The sequence below is a fragment of the Caretta caretta genome, chromosome 2 (genome assembly GCF_965140235.1).
Source record: "Caretta caretta isolate rCarCar2 chromosome 2, rCarCar1.hap1, whole genome shotgun sequence".
In the NCBI taxonomy this organism is placed as follows: domain Eukaryota; kingdom Metazoa; phylum Chordata; order Testudines; family Cheloniidae; genus Caretta; species Caretta caretta.
The window spans coordinates 155,225,982-155,249,313 of record NC_134207.1 but is presented as its reverse complement, the minus strand read 5'-3'; the positions used below and the strand labels follow the sequence as shown (position 1 = coordinate 155,249,313).

Below are 23,332 nucleotides of genomic sequence, written 5' to 3'. Positions count from 1 at the left end.
GCTTGAGCCCTCAGACAGCCAGATGCAGATAACAAAAACAGAAGAAGCCAGAAGTGTTAGAAGCAAATGAACTGATCCCAATGAGACCTATGGCTTTGTAATTCCAGAATAAAAAACTTAATTCTTGAAAAGGAGAAGAATCCGGTAAAAGTTCAGAGTTGTAGAATATGAGTGAATTAAGAAAAGGATTCTAACAATGAATCTGTAGATTATGGAAGTCTTGAACAAGGACAAAGGAGTAAGAGGTAATGAGAAGACTAGATATGTTAGTATCTCTTACTGTTCTGTGGCAAATGACATTAGCAAGTCTGAAAGTATGTAGTAAGGAAACCAAGTAGATGAGGCACCCTGCAACGTCAATTAATGAGAGGGAAGTTCAGAAATTTGAAATCAGAAATATTTTTCAGGCTGTGTTATGCAGCCAAAAGTGTCAGGAAGCCCAAAGAAGAAATCAGCTGTTGGCAGGTTTTTTTTACACTGATTCAGCAACCATATCCCAAGCCACTTTCACAATCTGCTGTACTGTTATTAGCCAAAGGAAGGAGCATAGATATCTGAGAACATCCAATGTTAAAACTCCATTTACAGAGGAAATACCACCTCAAGCGTGGAAAGACCCTAAAACAAAAGGGCCCCCATAACTAATAAACTCCAGCTTATATTGAGGAGAAGCAGGACAAGATGAAAAACAATATTAATTCTGAGACTTGCGTTGTTTTTGTTTTCTTCTCAGCCACTGAGGCTTAAAACGGGGACGATGACAGCAGTCAGATCAGTAAAAAGAAAAGGAGTATTTGTGACACCTTAGAGACTAACAAATTCATTAGCGCATAAGCTTTCGTGAGCTACAGCTCACTTCAGACTAACACAGCTGCTACTCTGAAACCAGTCAGATCAGTGTGTCCCATGTTCTTCTTCAAGTAATATCCCTATTGGTTCTCCACTGTTGGTGTAGCGGTGTCCATTTGGCCTGCGCATGCATTGCCCCCCCGCTCATGCTCTGCCACAAGGCCAAGGAACCCTAAGCAGGTGAACCCTCCTCAGTTCCTTCTCAACCGCCCCTGGTTAGAGACAGAACTTTAGCTGTCCATTAGCGGATCATTAACTTCTTCAGAATTGTTAGTTTTAGCTACCTTTTTGGAGCTTCCCTTTCTTTTCTTTACTCCTTTATTTTTTATTACCAAAGCCAAAAAAAACACTTTATTTTAGACTTCATTTTTCTTCGCACTCCCCCCTCATCTGGAGACACCCCCCACAACCCCCAGACATACAAAAGTATGGTTTGTGCCAACAGCTGAAGCCCAGATCCAGAAAGGATAGAGAACTGAGACTCAAGCCTCTCCTAATGGCGGTGGCCCTTCAACCACCCTTTGAGCCACAGAGAGCAGGAAGCCTCAACGCAACCCTCTATTGCTAAGGGAGGTGAGCTCAAGGAAACGCCCATGAGCTACTCTTGCAAGACCTTTAAGAAAAGAGTTATGAGTCCCCAGAGTGAGCTCCGACCAAGCTAAAAACGATCTCTGGCTTGCTCTGTATCATCGGTACCAGTGGCACCGAAGTTGTCTAAGTCACGTACCCAGGGCTTGCATGGCACTGCCCCGACAGAGCATGTTGGGATGTCTAGGGACCCAGTGGGCACAGGCAAGGAATCATTGGTACCAACTGGGCATGAGAAGTACAAAGAATCAGCCAAGTGCTTGCCAGGCAACGGCGGATTGCACTATCAGGTACATATCATTGACTCCTTTGATGCAGACATCTTGGCACCGACAACCACCACTGGTACCAATGCCTTCAGCACCGCCAGGCTTCCGGTACACAACAGACCTTTCAGTGTCTGATGCACTGGATTTGCCTCTACTTAGTACTAGGGCTCCAGTAGTGAGTCCATCCAGAGCTCCAGGCTCACTGGCAACATCATGCCATGTACCCACTTTTTCATTCATTGAGTCAGATAGTGATCAAGAAGACGTGGTCTCCCGCCACTCTTCTGGACCCACCCTACAGGTGGCCAATTCCAGACCTCAGCCATACAGTTGCTCTGAGCCCCAGCCTCCTTAGTATGGGCAGCCACGGTACCAACCACCAGCCCCCTTCCCACCCTCTCAATGGCCCTACTGGGACTCTTAGCAGGCACGCAAACATTGTGCCTCCCATGGCTATAGTGTGGCCTATCAAGAGCCAAGGACACCTCCTCCTTTGGCTGCTATATTGAGGGCATCCAAGCAGCCTGAACAATTAAGTTGAGAAGGAAGATACCCCCCAGACTAATTTCTCATCATCATCACAAGACAAGATGGTGATGCCCCCTCCACCATCGTTGGCAGATGACTTTAAGCTATTTCAGGAGCTGGCCCAGAGGTGACCGAGTCACACCACAAACTAGTGGACATTTTACATTCTTCTGTCTCGTTCAGAGTAGCCCTCCTTATTAACGCGGCCCTCTTCAACCCTGCCTAACTCATATGGCAGACCCTTGTGTCAGTCCCACCAAAGTGCAAGCGAGCCAACAAAAGCTATTATGTTCCAGCAAAAGACATAGCATATCTCTTCTCCCACCTGCCTCACAGTTCGATTATCATGGACACAGTGAACTCAGGGACCCTTCTCATGAAAGCCTGCTACAACAAGAGATAGACCATCTCCTCAGCGTACAAGCCATAGAGCTAGTGCCCGTACATCTAAGAAGCAAAGGCTTTTACCCTCACTACTTCCTGATACACAAGAAAAATGGAGGTTGGAGACCTATACTAGACCTCAGGTTGCTTAACAAATTTATTAAGCCTCAGAAGTTCAGGATGGTCACACTGGCGATGATTATCCCATCATCAGAAAAGGGAGACTGGTTCTTGACCCTCAACCTTCAAGATGCTTACTTCCACATTTCGATCATACTGAGTCACAGATAATACCTCAGATTCACACTAGGCCAAGACCACTATCAGTACAGAATTCTCCCTTTTGGCCTCTCATTAGCACTCAGAGTATTCTCCGAGGTCCTCTCAGTAGTGGTGGCCCACTTGTGCTCCCAGGGCATTATGATTTATCCTTAATTGGAAGATTGCCTCCTCAGGATTGATCCACATACACCAACTCCATAAATCACTAAGGGTTTCTGTACCCAATGTGAGCTGAAACTTGGTGGGCCGAGAAGCTAGTAGGACTATAGCTTCAGCCAAGGGACCACCCATGGGACTCCAGATTGTAGGATCACCCAGCTCAACCACACTATTTAATCCAGAGGCACAGGAAGTTCAAGCAACAAGGTGGTTTCCTGTTGTGGTTGCACTGGATCCTGCTTGTGCCTGCCTCCGGCTCCCAACCCTACTTCCTGATTCTTGCTCCACTCCTGGCTCCTGCCTCACCCTGCCCCTCGCTCCTGTTCCCTCTGTGTTCCTGCTCCGTGCTTGATTCTTGCCTCTCCTCCAGTTCCTGCCCTTACACTTTGCCTTCAATTATCAGTTACCAGTCCTGGCTCTGACCCCAGCTTCCAATTTCTGACCCTGACACTGGTTTGACTTGGCTCTAGCATTTGGTATCTGAGCTCAGCTCTGACCCTCAACTTTGATTCCTGGTTCTGACTCTGGCTTGACCCCTGACTCCGGTAACTGGCAGTTGACTCTGGTGCTGACCCTTCCCTTCATTCCCCAACCTGGACGCCTGCTCTGCTCGCTAGACATGACTCCTACTCTGACTACTAGGCCAAACCGCCTACATCCTGGTCCTTAACAGCGGCTTCCTTAGCTAAAGCCTGCCCAGCTATCTCTCATTTCACCAAGGCTGTGTCTACCTTGCAAAAAAAAAAAAAAAGTATGTTCTTTAACTAGGATAAATTAATCTGTATTGTCTAACTTGGGTTAAAATAGCACTGAAGACACAGCAATTTGGCTTTTAAATGAGGTTAGCAGCTCAAGTTAAAACCTATAGGGCAACCTGGGGATGAACCTGAGCTGCTAACCTGAATTACAAGCTAAGTTGCTGTGTCTCTCCTGCTGTTTTAACCCAGGTTGGCTAATGTAGGTTAACTAACATGAGTTAAGAATGAGCACACCTTTTTCTGCAGTGTTGATGTTCTCTAAGGGTACGTCTACACTGTAATTAGACACGCACGGCTGGCTCATGCCAGCTGACACGTGCTCGCAGGGCTGGGGCTGTGGGGCTGTTTCATTGAGCTGTAGATATTTTGGCTGATGATGAAGCCCGAGCACTGGGACCCTCCCACTTCACATGGTTCTAGAGCCCAGGAAGCAGCCCAAACCTGAACATCTACACTGGAATTCAACAGATCTTAGCCCGAGCCCTGCAAGCACCAAGTCAGCTGGCATTGTTAGGGGGCTTATTCCTTTACCCACTCACTTCTCTGGTCCTTCTCGCATTAACAGAGAGCAACAATACCTGAAGTCCAAAGGTGCAAACAATTCAAGGTTTATTGGGGTGAACTTCCAGCAAGCATGATTCCAGTTTCCTTCCTTAGTATCCTCCTTCCCAGCTCTGACACCACAGAGCCTTACATCTGTGTCCCTGTTCCCACTTCCCCCTTTAGCAAAACATGATTCCAATTTCCTTACCCACATTCCCTGTTCCCATCTCCCCCTTTAGCAAAACATGATTCCAATTTCCTTACCCACATTCTCTGTTCCCATCTCCCGCACCCATACACCCACCCCCACACCCACTCACTTCCTGATTGACTGAAAGAATAGCAAAGTGGGAACTATAATGACAAAACAATACAGAAATGAGGATTTCACATCCCAGCTATTGATAAGTGAGTTCTTGCCAGACAGGATGCTATCAAACTAAGTTTCCTTTTACATCTTCTAGGCACTTCCCTTTCTCTGGAGGCGATAGGCACTATCAGGACAGGATTGTATTCCTAAAAGCCCAATGGCACCTTCTTTCAATGTGACTAGTTTGGAACGTGAGGATGTGACTGGTCGCTTCCCAGCTTATGGCTGCCTCTGCTGCTTAGCCAAAGGCCTTAGCCTAAGCACAGGGCCTCAGACTGTCACAGTAAGAGAAGGACCTTACTCTGCCAGACAGTGATTTTGATTCTTTCTTTTATACCTCTAGAACTAGCCAAGTGATAAGAATACACCTAAATTCTTAGAGTACAGGCCTTTACCAACAGGCCTGAATATCTGTATCCTAACACTCCACCCCTTTTTTTCCTTTTTCTTTTGGGATCCTCCTGCCCAGGTATCCCTGAAAAAGCGTAGGACATATGGCGACACATTTTCTGATAGGGCCAGGCATCAAGGTTGAAGGTGTCAATATTCTATTTGTCCCACTGCCCCTTGTGTAGTATAGTGCCCTGCACCTTCTCTGGTACGGGCATACCACACCTATTCCAATTAGTGTTCCAGACTTCCCATTAGAGTGGGCCCGAGAAGGTTGGGTCCAGGTTGTCTAGTACACTGCAGGGTTTGGAGGGCTAATTACATTACTTATAGGTTATCTCCCTATGCAACATAACACAAGTACAGTTAACAATACAAAATCCACAGCAACACCGAGTCCTGACCGCTGCAGTATGGTCCAACATCCAAGACACCCCCAAAACACTGCCTCTCCTCCTTCGACGGGGTCACGATCTTATGTGTCCAGTTGCTGGCAGTTGCAACAAGCTGCCCCTGCAGGTTTTGCTTGCTTTTGTCCATATCATAAGTTCATTGAATGATCACAGAGAAATGGGATATTGTCCAAACCAGCTTGACCACTTGGTATGGAATCAGGCAGTAGGCACTGGCTTATTTACAGCAATAAGATTCACAGATCCATTTGTGCACCAAAGTCCAGATAGCAGCATATAGATGGGTATAGTTTGGTTATGGGCTGGTGTAATTGTGCCCCCAGTAATATGTACATTCTCAGCAAAACACCTTATACACAGTACACCCAATTGTCCACCCCTTGCTTAGGCCATTGATCCTGCTCCTCCATAGTCATAGGAGAGGGGCACATCCAAACATCTTCTGTTGATTTACACTATTTTACACACCCCATTGATTCCCAGTGAGCTCCTCCCCTTCTCATTATTTCCATAGGGCTTATGGGGACCACCTTGTTTGCCATTCCATTTCCAGGTACCATGGTAGCTATTACACAGGTGCTGGCCTCCTAGTTGAGCATTTTGCATTCCCATACACATCTTCCCCCCCCCAAGGTCAGCCTTTTGAAGCCATCCCCCACCCATATCATGAAATTTTTCTGTTCATTAAAACACAACAATGCTAGTAACAAGACAAACACCACAGACAAACAACACAAAACACAGATCCATGGTATTCTGAGTTATTCTTCCACTGGCGCCAGCTTGCTTGTAGAGTGTCTGAAAAACAAAAGAAACAATTTCCACCCCCCTGGTAGGGACAGACTATTGCTTAATAATAATACCACTTTCTTTTACAAATTTCCTTGCTAATTGCAGGAAAAACAGAAGAATTACCTCCAGGCTGTCCTTATTTTGTTCTATAGTCAGGCTAGTGAATTACGCCACTCACTGGTCATTTATGAAATTCATGAGGTGGTGTACCTCAGTTTCCCCTCTTGTACAACAGACCGAGTTTGCAATAGTTTCTCTGCTGTACCAAGCTTTAAGTTTATTCTCAGGTAATAGCTGAGACACAGCTTCAGATTTTAGCACTGTACACACACACACCCCTTAAGGTCAACCTGTCCCCCTTATTTTCAGGCTTGACTTGTTTTTTTCACCTCCCTTTCCTGGAGGGCCATAATCTGAGTCTTCTAGTAGCTTGTTTGCTGACCAGATGTATTCGTTATTTGCAGCTCCTTTGTGCCCATCAGCTAAGTAATTTGCACTTACACAGAGGCTTACTAGCTTGCTTCTGGATCCAAAGCTGTTAGCAGTTTAGAGAGTGTCTTAAAAGGGAAACATTCCACTTCCACTAGAGTTCTGATTACTTTCCACTTTCATCTCCTGCTCCAAAACACAGAGATCTGAAAAAGAAAGCACAACCTATTGTGGCTCCTTTTGGAGCCCTATTAGGATTTTAATGAAGTACCATGTTTTATTTGCATTTCTGTTACCCCTTTTTCCAATATACACTGCACACGTCCTGGGAAAATGCACATTCCTTCCATAGTTTAACCTCCATAACATTATATTAGCCATATTAATTTTACACAAGGTGTAACTGCCTCCCCCATGCCCACAGAGTTTTCATGCACCCACCAAAGCAACAATCTAATCCCCCAGAGCCATCCCAAGGCTCAGTGTTCCCATCATTCCTCCCCTTTTCCTTTTCTTTTACCTGTGCACACACACAAAATTCTCTTTTGCCTAACATCCCTTGCACTGTGATTACTCTTTTTACACAACTGTACTCCGATTACACTTCCATCTTGTACAACTAGACACAACCAGGGGCAGCCAAGTTAAGTTCCAATAGAAACGCCTTCCATCCTTTAGTGACTTTGATTACATTACCCAAAAGTCAAATAATTTTGATCAGATTCTCTCTCCGCCTGCAGCAATCCCTTATAGACCATTTCTGTGGGAAAAGGGCCCATTTTCCCCTCAGAATAGCTGTAAAGGCTTCTGGGGACAGAAGCACGGTGGTGGTAGTAGCCACTCGACCTGACCCCCTTGGATAATTTAACTACCAAGCTTCCATCCAATGTGACTGCTCAGAGTTGCACATACAGTTACATTTATATAACTGGGTTTTATCATTAAACAAAAACTTCCTTCTTCACATCTCACATAAGTATCCAAAGTACCCTCCATTAAAACTTCAGAAAAACAAAAGTGTGGAAAGGCAGGTTGCACTCTGAAACTTTTTTTTCCCCCTTCTTTCTCTCCACTCCCCCAGGACCAAGTCCCAGCTCCAGTCTCTAAAGGTAGTCTGTTAACTCTGCTTTTGACTTTAAACCCTGTTGTGCCAAATCATCTTTCACTACTCCTAACTAATTTACAACTCTTCAGCAGCCCTTGCTGAAGCAGCACAAAACTTGAAAGATTACTGGCAGCTTCCCATAATGCTGCCCTTACTTCAAACCTCTCACAAGCAGACTGAAGTGCCTCCTTTCCCTGGAAGGCATTCAGTCCCCATGGGCAAGGGACCTTCTTCCACTACCCATATACCAAGGAGGGTGGGCTCCTCAGCCACACCCCATCCCTCTGGGTCCCCTAACACTTCCTCCATTTCCTTTTTAATCTCATCCCAGGTTGACCCCTGCACCTGATATGGGCCCTGGTTCTTCCTTATCCATTTATCCAAAAAATCCTTTACCCTGGCTTGCCAGAACCCGCAACTATCATCACGAGAGTTCACGATACCCCCTGCAAGCAGCTGCGTGGAATGTTGGGGAGGGGACTTACAGGCTGCCACTCATCTATCCAATGCGATGCATCCGAGTCACGGCACCAAGATGTTAGGGGGCTTATTCCTTCACCCACTCACTTCCCTGGTCCTTCTCGCATGAACAGAGAGCAACAATACTCGAAGTCCAAAGGTGCAAACAATTCAAGGTTTATTGGGGTGAACTTCCAGCAAGCATGATTCCAGTTTCCTTCCTTAGTATCCTCCTTCCCAGCTCTGACACCACAGAGCCTTACACCTATGTCCCTGTTCCCATTTCTGCCCTTAGCCAAACATGATTCCAATTTCCTTACCCCTATTCTCTGTTCCCACTTCCCCCTTTAGCAAAACATGATTCCAATTTCCTTACCCACATTCCCTGTTCCCATCTCCCCCTTTAGCAAAACATGATTCCAATTTCCTTACCCACATTCTCTGTTCCCATCTCCCGCACCCATACACCCACCCCCACACCCACTCACTTCCTGATTGACTGCAGACTATATAGTAAAACTTGTATTCTGCTTAGCTATACCTTAACCAATCATTTTCCTGAAATTTAACTAACCAGTCCTAACATATTGTAACATGATTATGTAACCAATTATATCCCACCACCTTAATTAGTTTACACCCAGCAAAATTAATTATACAGCAGACAGGAACAATCACAGAACCAGACAGAGATTATACAGACAAAGAATAGCAAAGTGGGAACTATAATGACAAAACAATTCAGAAATGAGGATTTCACATCCCAGCTATTGATAAGTGAGTTCTTGCCAGACAGGATGCTATCAAACTAAGTTTCCTTTTACATCTTCTAGGCACTTCCCTTTCTCTGGAGGCGATAGGCACTATCAGGACAGGATTGTATTCCTAAAAGCCCAATAGCAATGTGGGAAATAGCAATTTCTTTCAGTGTGACTAGTTTGGAACGTGAGAATGTGACTGGTCGCTTCCCAGCTTATGGCTGCCTCTGCTGCTTAGCCAAAGGCCTTAGCCTAAGCACAGGGCCTCAGACTGTCACAGTAAGAGAAGGACCTTACTCTGCCAGACAGTGATTTTGAATCTTTCTTTTATACTTCTAGAACTAGCCAAGTGATAAGAATACACCTAAATTCTTAGAGTACAGGCCTTTACCGACAGGCCTGAATATCTATATCCTAACAGGCATGGGCCAGCCACAGGGTTTTAATTGCACTGTCAACATACTCTAAGACAACTGCCACTGTGGTCCCTAAGGGCGGTCCACACTGCAGCTGGGAGCGAGCCTCCCAGCCCAAGTAGACAGACTTGAGCTAGCACACTGAAAGTAGCAGTGAGGACATTGCAGCTCCAGCGGAGACTCAGGTTAGTCTCCCAAACTCAGACTCAGGGGGTCAGGTGGACTTGAGAGCTCAAGCTGCTGCCCAAGCCAAAACATCCACACTGCTGTTTTTAGCACGCTAGCTTGAGCCCTGTTAGCACAAGTCTGTCTTCTCAGGCTCACTCCCAGCTGCACTGTAGACATACCCTAAGGTCCATACAGCAGTTGGAGCACTAGGCATTCGCACTCCACAACCTCTCATTTTTCCAGTGTATGTGTTTGGATGGTATTTTATCTGTGCTTGTCGAAGGAGGGGGTTGATTTTGGTTGTGATTTATTCTTGCCATCTATATTCTCCTCTGTGATCTGTCCAGTTGTGGGTTCAGTCCTAGGAAAATGCCATTGTGAGAAGAAGATGTTATTAAAGAGGGGGTATCCAGTTAGACCTCATTATGGTCAGGATTGGACTCAGTTTGGTCTCTTCTGATAAGATATTCGACAACTGCAGTCCTGTCCCTGAAAATGCTTTGTCCCTGCCCCAAGAATCTAATCCTGGGCTAGTGTTTCTGTAATGTCCTTTTGGAGTGTAGGTGTCTTGAAGGATTGTAAATGGGTAAATATTTTGTGTGGGATCTTGGACCCAGGTGGTTAAGTGTCTTGCAAATCAGAATTAGGCCTTCAACCTTACACTAGATACAGAGCCCGAGGAGTATTGGTGTGATGTATCTGTCAGTATATGTGTTGCTCTGTATTGCTGTAGCATCAGCTTCCTTTTGTCAGTTATGTTCATCCTCAGATAAAGTGAGTTGCAGTAGTCTAACCTGTAGGTGACAAACACGTGGATAGTAATGGTGAATTCCTTTTCTGAGAGGAAAGGCCATTGTGTTCTGGCTAGCCAAATATAAAAAAACACTTCTAGGCACTAATACTATCAGTGTTTCTAGGAGCAATGACAGGTTTCAGAGTAGCAGCCGTGTTAGTCTGTATTCGTAAAAAGAAAAGGAGTACTAGTGGCACCTTAGAGACTAACCAATTTATCTGAGCATGAGCTTTCGTGAGCTACAGCTCACTTCATCAGATGCATCCGATGAAGTGAGCTGTAGCTCAGAAAGCTTATGGTCAAATAAATTGGTCTCTAAGGTGCCACTAGTACTCCTTTTCTTTTAGGAGCAATGAGGAATTCAACAAGACCTGAAGTTTTGAGCATCAGTTTTCAGACACCTTCAGCTGAGAGCGAGGTCTGTGTTGTAACGAGTTTCTCGAAAATTTCCCTCCTGTTCTTAGCACCATCACTCTCGAATTCCTCAGATTCTGTCCAAGCCAGCTGCTCTTCTTACACTCATTGAGACATGTAGGTGATGGCAAAGGAGAAAGAGACATAGAGATAAATGTTTTGAGCATACTGTTAGCACTAGAGTCCATGGCGTTTTGCTACCTCTGAGTCATTTTGTGTATGATGAAGAGGACGGGGATAATACATACAGGAGTTCATGTGTTAGCCCTGTTGGTAATGTACTCATCACAGCACCTTGTGAGCTGTCTGGGGGAAATGAATGGATCAAGGAGTGCTGTTTCAGACACTCCTGTCAGTTTCTTTTATGCGGCGAAGTAGCCCTTCATGATCAAGAGTGACGAATGCTGCTAAGATTCAAGGAGTGTGAAAATGGAATTGTGGTGCCTGTGCAAGGCTATCATTAGTCCATCCATCAGGCCCAGGAGGGCTGCCTCTATGCCATGTTTTGGCCTGTCGCCTGATTGAGAGGCATCTAGGATGTTGGAGGAAGTTAGGTGCTTGTGTCCATCACTTAAGTCTCTCCGTGACACTGCAAAGGTTCTGGGGGTGAGGGGGTGGCTTGGTTCCTTAGGCTGTTGTGATCAATGTATTTGACATTCTGAACATTTCAAAACTCTTTTGACATTTCAGACCAGACTGGAAAAGAATTTCAGTGACTCTCCTCATGTATAATTCCTTCCTCAGATTATCTTCATGAATGCAACATAACATCTCTGTGACAGGTTCGGTCACAGAGACCCCCTTGGACTGTCACCTGATGTGCTGCAACTACCTCTGAGCCTGTTTTCTCTGGTGGCTTGGGACTCCAGAACCCTGCCTTGTTGACCCAGACACTCTAGTCTGCTGCAACACAGACCCAGGGTCTGAACCACGCCACCAAAGCTGCAGACTTAACTGAAAACAGCTCAGCAAGTACTCCTGTCTCCAGCACCCAGACACCCAGCTCCCAAAGGGATTCAAATCCCAATTAAATCCATTTTACTCTGTATAAAGCTTATACAGGGTAAACTCATAAATGTCTGCCCTCTATAACACTGATAGAGAGATATGCACAGCTGTTCACTCCCCCAGGTATTAATCACTTATTCTGGGTTAATTAATAAAGAAAAGTGATTTTATTAAGTATAAAAAATAGGATTTAAGTGGTTTCAAGTAATAACAGACAGAACAAAGTAAATTACCAAACAAAATAAAATAAAACACAGAAGTCTAAGCCTAATACATTTAAGAAACTGAATACAGGTAAATCACACCCTCAGAGGTGTTCCAATAAGCTTCTTTCACAGACTAGACTCCTTCTTAGTCTGGGCCCAATCCTTTCCCCTGGTACAGTCCCTGTTAGTTCCAGCTCAGGTGGTAACTAGGGGTTTTCTCATAACTGGTGCCCCCTTTGTTCTGTTCCACCCCCTTTTATAGCTTTGGCACAAGACGGGAATCTTTTGTCTCTCTGGGTCCCCACCCCTCCTTCTAAATGGAAAAGCACCAGGTTTAAGATGGATTCCAGTATCATGTGTCATGGTCACATGTCACTGTAAGACCTCATTCTTCATTACCCAGGTCAGGTACACAAGAAGGCTTGCAGGTAAATAAACCCATTCACAACCAATTGTCCTAGTCAGTGGGAGCCTAAGCCACCATTAATGTATAATGCATAATTTCAGTAGGACCTCAGAGTAATACTTCATATTTCTAGTTTCAGATACAAGAATGATACTTACAAACAAATAGGATGAACACACTCAGTAGATTATAAGCTTTGTAATTTTACCTTACAAGTGACCTTTTGCATAAAGCATATTCCAGTTACATCATTATTTACACTCATAAGCATATTTTCATAAAACATATGTAGTGCAGCGTCACAGTTTCTTTCCTCATGCTTCATGGACTCATTTAAAATACATTACCAGCAAACATTGACTCATTTTGAACAGACCAGTAATGATGAACTAGGGATGAGACATCTCTCTGTCTCTGGCCATCTGTCAAATATCATCCTTTTGATCACATCCTCATGTGTTTCTTGTATCAACTCCTGAATGTTCTCAGTAGAGACTGGTAGGTTTTCAGTCAGCATGAGCACTTAGAGTCTTATAGGCCATCCTACTGTCAGCTTCAGATAAATGTGCCCTAGAGAGTGCATCTGCCGTAACAAAAGTCTTACCAAGCACCTGCATTAGGATAAACTGGTACCTCAGGATTCTCTGTTTTTGAATTTGTATGTATGGCAGAGGGGCGGGGTGATTACATTAGTCAAGGGCTTGGTAACAAATGGCTTCTAAAAAATTATTTTCAGTTTCTATTTCAGATTGTTTACCATGAACATATACTTAAAAACCTTTCTTACCCAAATAGTGCAGCAAGCATCTCTCTTCTTCTATGGGCAGTTTTGTTTCACTTTTCGTCATTGTTCTGGAAGCAAAAGCAATTGGAGTTCCATCCTTTAATAAAGCAGCAACCACTGTTCTTTGTGAGGCATCAATAGTCAGTTTAACTGGTTAGTTTTAAAGAGAGTAATACAAGACTTCTTGTCTCTTCTTCACTCTTTTCGTGGGCTTCATTTCTCATAGGCATTCAAATTCTTAATATAGCAACTCTGAAATAGCCTTAAGATACATAGTGCTTACCACACAAGTAGTACCATTGGCTTCACTGGGACTCCTCACTTGCATAAGGGTTATAAGATCAGGCCATAAACTGTCATTACTATGTATATTTGTGGCAAAACTGTTATATAACCATCTCTAGGAATCTCTGTAGAAAATGGTCACCTACTTGTACCTGTTGTTCTTCTGGTGCAGATGTGAATTCCATGCAGGTGTGTGCACACCCTGCGCACTGGAGCTAGAGAGTTTTGCCTAGCAGTACCCACCTGTCCTGGCCATTTAAGGACAGCACTGCCCCAACCCCCTCAGTTCCTTAGCTCCGAACATCAGAAGTACAGACTCTGATGCAGAGGGGACAGAGGGCAGATCATGGAAGACAGGTCTGTATCACATTTCGAAGAACAACAGTTACAGGTAGAGGTAACTGTTTTTTCTTCTTTGAGTAGATGCAGCTGTGTATTCCAAGTGGCTGACTCACAAGCCGTACTTGCAGGAGGTGAGGCTCAGAGTCTGTTTAAAGAAGGACTGCAGGACTGCCTTCCCGAAGTTTGCATCCGATTTGGATGCAGCCATAATGGCATAGTGGTTTGAAAAAGTATGCACAGAGGGCCAAGAGGCTGCCCGGCAAATGTCCAATATAGGAATGTCATTTAGAAATGCTGTTGATGTCGCCTGATCTCTGGTGGAATGAGCTTGTACCCCTTGAGGGGCCTGAGCTACTTCATATGCTGTCATGGTACAGGAAATTATCTGTTTGGAGATTATCTGTGCAGAGACTGTTTGACCTTTCACTCGGTCCACATTGTTAGGATATAGATATTCAGGCCTGTCCGTAAAGGCCTGTACTCTAAGAATTTAGATGTAGAGATATAAAAGAAAGAATCAAAATCATTGTCTGCCGGTGTAAGGTCTTTCTCTTACTGTGACAGTCTGAGGCCCTGTGCTTAGGCTAAGGCCTTTGGCTAAGCACCTCACGTTCCAAACTAGTCACATTGAAAGAAGGTGCTATTGGGCTGTTAGGAATACAGTCCTGTCCTGATAATGCCTGTCACCTCCAGAGACAGGGAAGTGCCTAGAAAATGAAAAAGGAAACTTAGTTTGATAGCATCCTGTCTGGCAAGAACTCACTTATCAATAGCTGGGATGTGAAATCCTCACTTCTGTATTGTTTTGTCATTATAATTCCCTACTTTGCTATTCTTTGTCTGTATAATCTCTGTCTGGTTCTGTGATTGTTTCTGTCTGCTGTATAATTAATTTTGCTGGGTGTAAACTAATTAAGGTGGTGGGATATAAATGGTTACATAATCATGTTACAGTATGTTAGGATTGGTTAGTTAAATTTCAGGAAAATGATTGGTTAAGGTATAGCTAAGCAGAATTCAAGTTTTACTATATAGTCTGCAGCCAATCAGGAAGTGGATGGGTGTGGGAATGGGAACAGGAACACAGGTGTAAGGCTCTGTGGTGTCAGAGCTGGGAAGGGAGACACTAAGGAAGGAAACTGGAATCTTGCTTGCTGGAAGTTCACCCCAATAAACATCGAATTCTTTGCACCTTTGGACTTTGTGTATCGTTGCTCTTTGTTCATGCAAGAAGGACCAGGCAAGTAAGTGGGTGAAGGAATAAGCCCCCTAACACACATGTGAAACAAACAGATGAGGTGAGGAACAGAAAGGTTTAGTTCTATCCAGATAAATGTTAAATATCACCTGACATCCAAAGAGCAAAAACATATATCTTTTTAGCCTAGAATAATCTTATTTCAGATTAAGAAAAATTGACAACGGTATTTGATATAATGTCTCTGTGAGAATAAGAACGTAGTGAATGACTCTCTAACGTTTTGCGCGTGAACTGAAACTGAAAATTGCATTTTCTTCCAGCTGTCCTTCCTTATTGTAGGGAGACCTCTCTACATTTAAGGGAAGAAGATAGAGTAAACAATAATCCATCTTTTAGAATTTGCTACTTCATTTTGTTCCAGAATCCATTCTTTGTTTTACATCCTTTTTGCTTGCAAATATATGAACTAAGTATAAATTTACTGTCCTCTGGAGTCTGCAGACATTCTGAAACAACAGCTTTGAGAGATGTGAACTGCCCATTCATCTCAATGGGTTGTTAACAATGAAACATAACAGGGACAGCTTAAATGGAAATGTTATTAAGTATTTCACTTCTGATGCATTAATTAGCATAAATATCCAGCTAATATACTTCTCTGTTGTTGGATGTAGTGGCAGATGCCAGGGCAGGGCTCAGAGAGGTAACTTATTACTGTTGAGGTCTGGGGAATGAGGAATTCTACACCTGCCATCTCCAAAATTTAAAATCACCTCCTCTCCTCCCTGGAAAGGAGGAGGAGAAGCATCTTTTACTGAATAACAAAGCCTGAATTTACTCTTGTTTGTCAAAAACCTCAAACTACCTTCTGTGCCTTTGTGGGCGCCAAAAGACCCAACTGTCTCCTATTCAGCAGTCAAAACAACCAGCTTCCCCTCAACAACTTCTACAGGGTAATAATGGATTTTCAATACAAAATTCGACAGCACATTCCAATTGAAGATTTTGGCGCAGTGTAAAATAAATTGAATTTAATCTCAAAATAAATAAAATAAATCACAAGGTAAACTCTCCTGATTGGAGAATGAGGGAGAGTGAGAGCGGCACAGTGCCACATAATTCTGAGGTAAAACTGACATAAAGTACCTCTACAGGAAGAAAAACTATCATTTATTTCTTCTCAGTCAAGTGTTCATTTTAAAACTTTTTAATTAGCCTAGTGTTGCAGTTACAGTCTTTTGTGTTGTTCTGCTAGTCAACAGATAGACTTGAATTCAGAGTGACACGGTTCAGGCTACTCGTGGGTTGATTGTATATTGCCTGTGTCATTTCTTTTATGGACTGAATTGTGGATTCAAGCAGTAGGCTGTTTGCTTCTCTGGAAGAAAGGAAAATAACTGTTCCATGAATAGTAAGGTCTAATTTATCAGATCAAATGGCAGAGTAACGGCAGTGAGATCTATACTGTACATGAGACAGACACCCACACGTTGTCTATTTGTGCAATGCCAATATTATTATTTGAAACCAGCCACTGTTATCAATGCCGGAGGGAATGCTGAAGTACCTCAACCTGCCAGGAGTGCAGTTTGTAGATCCATTAACAGTATTTCAGGCACCCGGGTTCAATCAGCTTCTTCTGCAGAACATACATGCTAAGATAGCAGTGACAGATAAAGTTAAGGCTTCTCCCTGACAGATCACACTGAAATGACACGTACTGGCATTGATATGAATCACAGGAACTGATGATGACATGCTGCATAACTAACCTGTCATATGCCGTGCTGTGAGCTAATGTGTCAACAGTCCACAAACCATGTTACAGCATTGGAAGCAAATTAAAATATCAGAGGGCTATGTGATCTGACATTTACCACCTGTCCATTTTTATAGGAAGAATTGTCACTTTATTTTATAACCACAGCTTAGTTTTCTATTTATAAAAACAAGTGCACGATAATGTTTGCCACAGATTATGGGATTTATTCCACTTCTGAGGAAAAACCTTCAGAGTTTAAAAGTGGTGCAATTCCACTTGTATTTATTTTTAATCTTGGCCAGAATCATCTTTCATACCTATTCAATGTTTATTTTCAAAGACTCCATTTTTAAAATCAAATATATTATTTTATGGGTAAAATAAGTGTACACAACTTTCGAATTCACAACTCTGGTTTGAAATATTTTGCATTTGTATAAGATATATCAATTTCTGCAAAAGAAGGCTACATGATTTGATCTACAAACATGACTAATTTGAAGCACTGCTTCAGGATTAATTCAAAACACAGCTACTTGGATCTTACTCCTTGTCTGTTGCTCTGATTGTCAACCCCTCTTTGAATCTCAACTCTGGCACCCCATTTCATACTGTCTCTAAATCAAGCTTCTTGTCCTCACCTTTCCTTCCACTCTTCTGTTTATTATTTTGGGACTATGGGTACCACATTGTTATTCAGTCAATATTGGGGCCCATTGTGTTAGTCATTGCGCATACACCGAGTATGAGAGACGGTTCCTGTTCTGAGGAGCTTCCCACTTAAATAGACAAGAAAGACAACAGAGAAGCAAAATGTTAGAAGTACTTCTGAAAAATGTTGTCTAATCATGGTGTTCCCTTCCCTCTCCACTCTGCCAGCCTTAAACACCCAGCTGCTTCTCCCACAATGATCTGCTCTCTCTTCCATTATGCCACCTACATGCAGAATGCCCTCCCTGAACCTGAGCTGAAGATGACCATCTCCACCTCTAAATTCCTCCTCAAGAGCCACTTCTGCTGCAACAAGAAATTGGCCAACTAATGATGGGTAGATTGTACAGCAACTGGCAATAGCTCATTCAGTTTATTAATTATTTAATAAAAGAGAAAAAGCCTTTGAACCGAACTGGAATAATCAAGCTATGCACATTTGCTTGTTTATGGCCTACATAACCATGTGACTGTTCCTCTCCCCTCCCCCCATTCCTTCCTATTGTTTGTTGCACTCACTTTGTGCCTTTTTTTACATTAGATTTTCAACCTTTTGCAGTAGGAATCATGTTGCCTGATGTGTTTGTACAGTTCCGAGCACAATGGGGCCTTATCCTGGCTGGGACCTCTCGACACTACAGCAGAATAAGTAATAGTTCTAATAATAGCATTGGCGGCATGAAGAAATAAAGTATGGGAAATTGCTTCAACGGAGAGAAAAAAGCAGACAGCTTTATATCAGGATCAAGTAGTTTTTATAATATATGGTTACCATTTTTGGAATTTGAACAAAATAAATATACAGATAATAAGAGATTGACCAAACACAAATCAGTCTTTTAAAGGTAACAGTACAGGTTATGAATAAGATTTATTATCTGTATTGAAAGTTTGTATATGTTAATGTTAACAATTAACACAAAAAGTTAAAAAAGTAAAGTAGAATGTTTCATGCATTCATTTGCATCGTTTCTAAGTGTTACTTGTTTTCAGATTATTTCTTCATTTTATACAGATATTTTAATTTGTATTACAACTATTTCTTTGCACATGTAGACTTGCCCTTATGTTAGTGTATTTTTTTTAGTAAATAATTCATAAGAGAACTTTTAAACAAGTAAACATCAAGGTTTTTTCAATAAAACTAAAACAAAAAGGGAGGTTTAATTCTGATTGTGGTTTCTATTTTTGGGACCTTGACTTTATAAAAAGTTCCAGTGGTTTAAATAAAGGTGCGAAATCTATTTCATTAAAATGGTTCAAACCTCTGTGAGATGGACTTAAACCTGACTTCTATCAATTTACCTTAATTCAGCTACTGCCCGAATTCAGTTGTTACATTTTGTCAAGCAGAAATGTTTCAGCACTATATGCACCTGTTCCTTTAGTGGGCAGTGCTGAAAATAAAAGCATGAAAAACCTAGACTATCAAGCTCATACTGTGATTTATGTCAAGTTTCCACTGATGATGGAATCATTTTCAGAAACATGCTGTAATATTTGGTCTTTGTTAACATTTATAATATTGACTTTAATTATAGGAAACGTGAAGAAGAAAATAAGAGGAAAGAAGCAGAACTGCGGAAGGGAATGCAGAACCTGGTACTCAATAGGGTGCAAGTACAGCCACATCCTGCAAATAGAGAGAAGAATAACAGAACTCCTAGCACTCCACAGCTGTCCAGTAAACAAATTGATGTGCATAGTTACAGGCTTTTCTGCAGTAGCATTTCTCAAAACCAGGCAGGGAAAAACAATAGAGGATCACCTGCAACCTCTCAAAACAAAACAACACCAAAGGAAAAATGTCTGTCTGCAGAGCTACCAGGTGAAGATCACAAAAACCAAAAAGGTTTGTAATCAATGAATTGGCCAGACTGACTAGGCAGTGGCTGTCTAGTGATAGTCTATAGATGGGCTCTGTCTGACTAGTTCCATCTTGAGAGCAAGCATATTGTGCTCCCTTTTTGTTCTTTTATCGTTTAAGACAGACATACAGGATACTAATATATTCATTGGAATATGAACCACATTTTAGTATGCAAGTTCTGTCAGTTTCCATGGTCATAATTACAAATATTTATTATGTGTTTTAGACTTAATATTCAAAGTGTTTCAAGACAAGTGATTGGTAGTTTATCGGTGTTCTGTTTCAAATAAAGGGAACTGAAAGATAAAAGTTATCACTTAAACACCCGTCTTTATCTTCTGTTCTTTTTGTCAATTATTTCCTATCATAGCTGATAAGTGGATATATATTGTTTTATGTAAATAGCTGTGTTCCTCTCCTAAGCAATTAGTACTAAGTACAGTGTTGCTTTACTTTAAGAAAAAACATATTTGGAATTCCTGTGGGTTTCTGGTGAACTTCAGTGGGGAAATTTTATATATAGACAGAGTGTGCAAGGTGAAGGTCCCCAGCGCATAGAAGGACTGTGCAGGCTGCTCCCAGTGACAGGGCACTCCTATTGTGCCCCATTCCAGTTGGGATACTTTGCATCCTGGCGGCAGTAGGAGGAAGCAGAGCTTGTGCTTCCCTGAGAACAAGAACTGTGACTCCCTCCCCACCATTGTTCAAGAGGTGCTGGGAGGCATCACGTTCCTTAATGTCCCCCCTACATTTCCACATACACCTTTCCCTAGCCCCCAAATACCGGTGCAAATGTCAGTCAAGGGAAACAGCAAGATTAGTTCCTCTTAAAAGGGTTATAATCTTCTATCTTACTAAGAAAAGATTTACCCAGCAGGAGAGCTAAAAGTACACATACATTAGAATTGTTTGATCTGAATTTCCAGTGCATATTTAGCAATCCAAAAAAGAAATAACAAAATATTATCCAAACACAATTAGTGATTGGGCCACTAGTGGGAAAAACTATTTAATAACCTCTTGGTTTGTAAGACTAGTTCATGCATTGAATCTGCATTGTAGCTACATCACAGAAGAATTATACAGGTGTAATTGAGGGCATTGTAAGAGCCTACTGCTCTCCAGCAATCTCAGACCCCAAGAACTCCTGCTAGTCTCTCAGATGTAAAATTAACCCCACCTCCTGTCTGTTCTTCAGACAACTGGAAGTCTATTACCATGGAGCAAAGAAAAAGGAAGTTAAGGATCTGTTTCTTCTGCGTCATCACCCAAACTCCTTTACCTTGGGAGCAGGTTAACGGCCTACTAGACAGCATGGTTAATTGACCTTATAGCAAAACCAGACAAAAGATTTTTCTCTTAGCCAGATGTTTGCATGATAGGGCTATATAATTGGGTAATGATAAACAAATAGTAATGTAAATCTCGGCATATACAGTAAATGCCGTCTCTCATAAACACCACATTAAAATATTACGGTTGCAAATATAAAGAACTAAAGAAAATCAAGACTTGCCAGAGATAAGGTTTTCCATTGCAGAATGAATAAGTGTGGCAGAGACAGAGAGAAATGTGGGATGGTGAAGGTAAGGGAGGGAAAAGGAAAGGGACAAAAAGCTTGAAAGATGCAGAAAAAATGAGGAAAGGGAACAAGAAAAAACAGAAGTATACAAAATGTAAAAGAAGTGTGAATACCCTTTTCTTTCAACCCCTCCTTTGCCAAAACTCTCCTGTGACTTTTCCCTGAGTCTCACCAAAATCATCTTTCAGGATTTGCTCACAGTGACATGTCCCTACAGTTGACTTTTTATAAAATGCAAGTATCACAAAAATCAGGTTTCCATCTTTCATAGCCAAAATTTAGTTACAAAGTCTATTATTTAAGCTCTCAAACCAGTTAACTTCCAGTTAGCCCCCTGATAAAAAAAGCACACAACCCCCACCCCCAAAAAAGGGTAATAAGCTTCTAAAATGACAGGAATGTGCTGATAAAAGGTTTATTGTAGTTGTGTCCGTCCCAGGATTTGAGAGAGACTAGGTGGGAGAGTTAATATCTTTTATTGGACCAACTTCTCTTGTTGAGAGAGACGAGCTTTCGAGTTTACAGGGAGCTCTTCTTCAGGTCCGGGAAACTCAATCAGAGTGTCACAGATAAATACAATGTGGAACAGATTGTTTAGCATAAGTGGTGAACACATATTTCAAAGTGTTGTGGCCCATTAGCACCACTCCAATCTTAGGGAGGAAAGAAAAGGAGGGGAGGGAAAAAAGCAGCTGAGGTATGGGGTTTGTTAGTGGGTTATAGATTGTTGTAATAAACCATAAGTCCAGTGTCTCTTTTCCATAATTCCAATGTCCATGATTTTAGTATCTAGCAAAGTTATGAATTTAAGCTCCCAGGCTCATCTTTTGAAAGTGTTGTGCAGATTTCCTTTGAGGATGAGGCCTGGCAGATCAGATATGTAGAGACTGATCATTTAGTGAAAAGTGTTCACCCACAGGTAATAGAGTGTTTTTGTCTTCTATCTTTTTCCTGTGTGAGTTCATTTGAGAGCATAATGATTGTCCGATTTCACCTACATAGTTGCTATTGGGGCATTTAGTACCTTGGATGAGGTACACCATGTGTTGTGAAAGGCATGTGTAGTAACCGTGGATCTTGAAAGGTGTGTTGTGGGGGGTGTAGATCATTGTAGCAGTGGAGATATGTCTGCAGTTTTTCCATCTGTTGTTTGGGCAGAGTCTGGTGATGCTTTGTATTGGTGTGCCCTGGTCTGTGTGGAGCTTGCTTCTGATGATGAGCTTGGAGAGGTTGGGATGCCAGAGAACTAGATGCAATAAGAGTCAAACTCTGAAGTCCGTAATCAGTTCTTATTTGGGCTAAACTCTCATAGATCTCAAAGTTTTACCTGAATAAGTACCAAATTGGGAATGCAGGATTTAGTCTTAAGGGGCAGATCCTGTAGTCTTTACTCAGACAAAAATCCATTAAGTGCAGTGGGGTCCAAGATTTGGCCTTCAGCGAGTATCAAGTTCTTGCTTCCCAACAGAAAGCCATCTGCCTTTTAGAAAGGATCTGCTTAGGATTTGGTCCAAAATAAATGACTGAATCTGGCAGTTTGGAAGGAACTCCAGCATAGTGATTATAAGTTGCTTTTTTGCACCTGCTATTAATGTATAAAAATTAAAATAAAAGAAACGTTAGTTAAAGGCTCCTATCTTCACTCTGCTCTTCACTCAGGCAGTCCTTTTTCCGGTCTTCACTCTCTCTCTCATGTGAAGCAGCAGAAATGCCTGTTAGTTCTCAGAGCAGAGAGAATTTTACAGACCACTCTTCACATGCCAGGGTGTACTCGCCAGTCATCATCTCCTGGTTTCCCTACTCAGAAAAAGCTCACTTCATTCTTATATATGGTCTATAGCTTTTAGAACCATTTTGTTTTTCCCCATTTTGTTTTGAATTTGACCATTTTCAATTCCTTCTCCTCTTTGTTACTTGCCTAATGACTGAAAGTTCTGTAGCAAATTATTTTTAACCATACTGGTGAGTCATGGTTGACTTCAATTCAGGTTCTATCTATTATACTCATGGTGCAAACAGCAGGTCACCCAGAGATTTCAATATGATGGATTCTGTTTTTAAAGGGTTGTCTCACTTTTCCTTATCAAGATAGGAATGAATCTGTTGGGGAATCAGAGATATTGTTCTGACAATACTGGAAATGTGCTTGTGTACTTAGTATTAGCCCATGCCTGCTCATATTGATGTTGGTGGGAGTTTTGCCTGTGACTTCACTGGGAGCAGGATAATGCCTTTAGTCACAGTCATATTATGTTCATAGAACCATCCTATTTTGATCTTTTTAGGAGATAAATGTATAGACGCAAAT

General features: G+C 42.3%; 1 protein-coding gene across 3 annotated transcripts in view; it reads left to right on the top strand.

The window, feature by feature from the left end:
* The window catches only part of INVS (inversin), a 221,014-nt gene that overhangs the window by 173,182 nt on the left and 24,500 nt on the right, over positions 1-23,332 (top strand). For all 3 annotated transcript variants that reach the window (XM_048839416.2, XM_048839415.2, XM_048839414.2), the window contains one exon: positions 19,114-19,424. In XM_048839416.2, the coding sequence (XP_048695373.1) occupies positions 19,114-19,424 (311 nt within the window). The remainder of the gene's footprint in view (positions 1-19,113; positions 19,425-23,332) is intronic.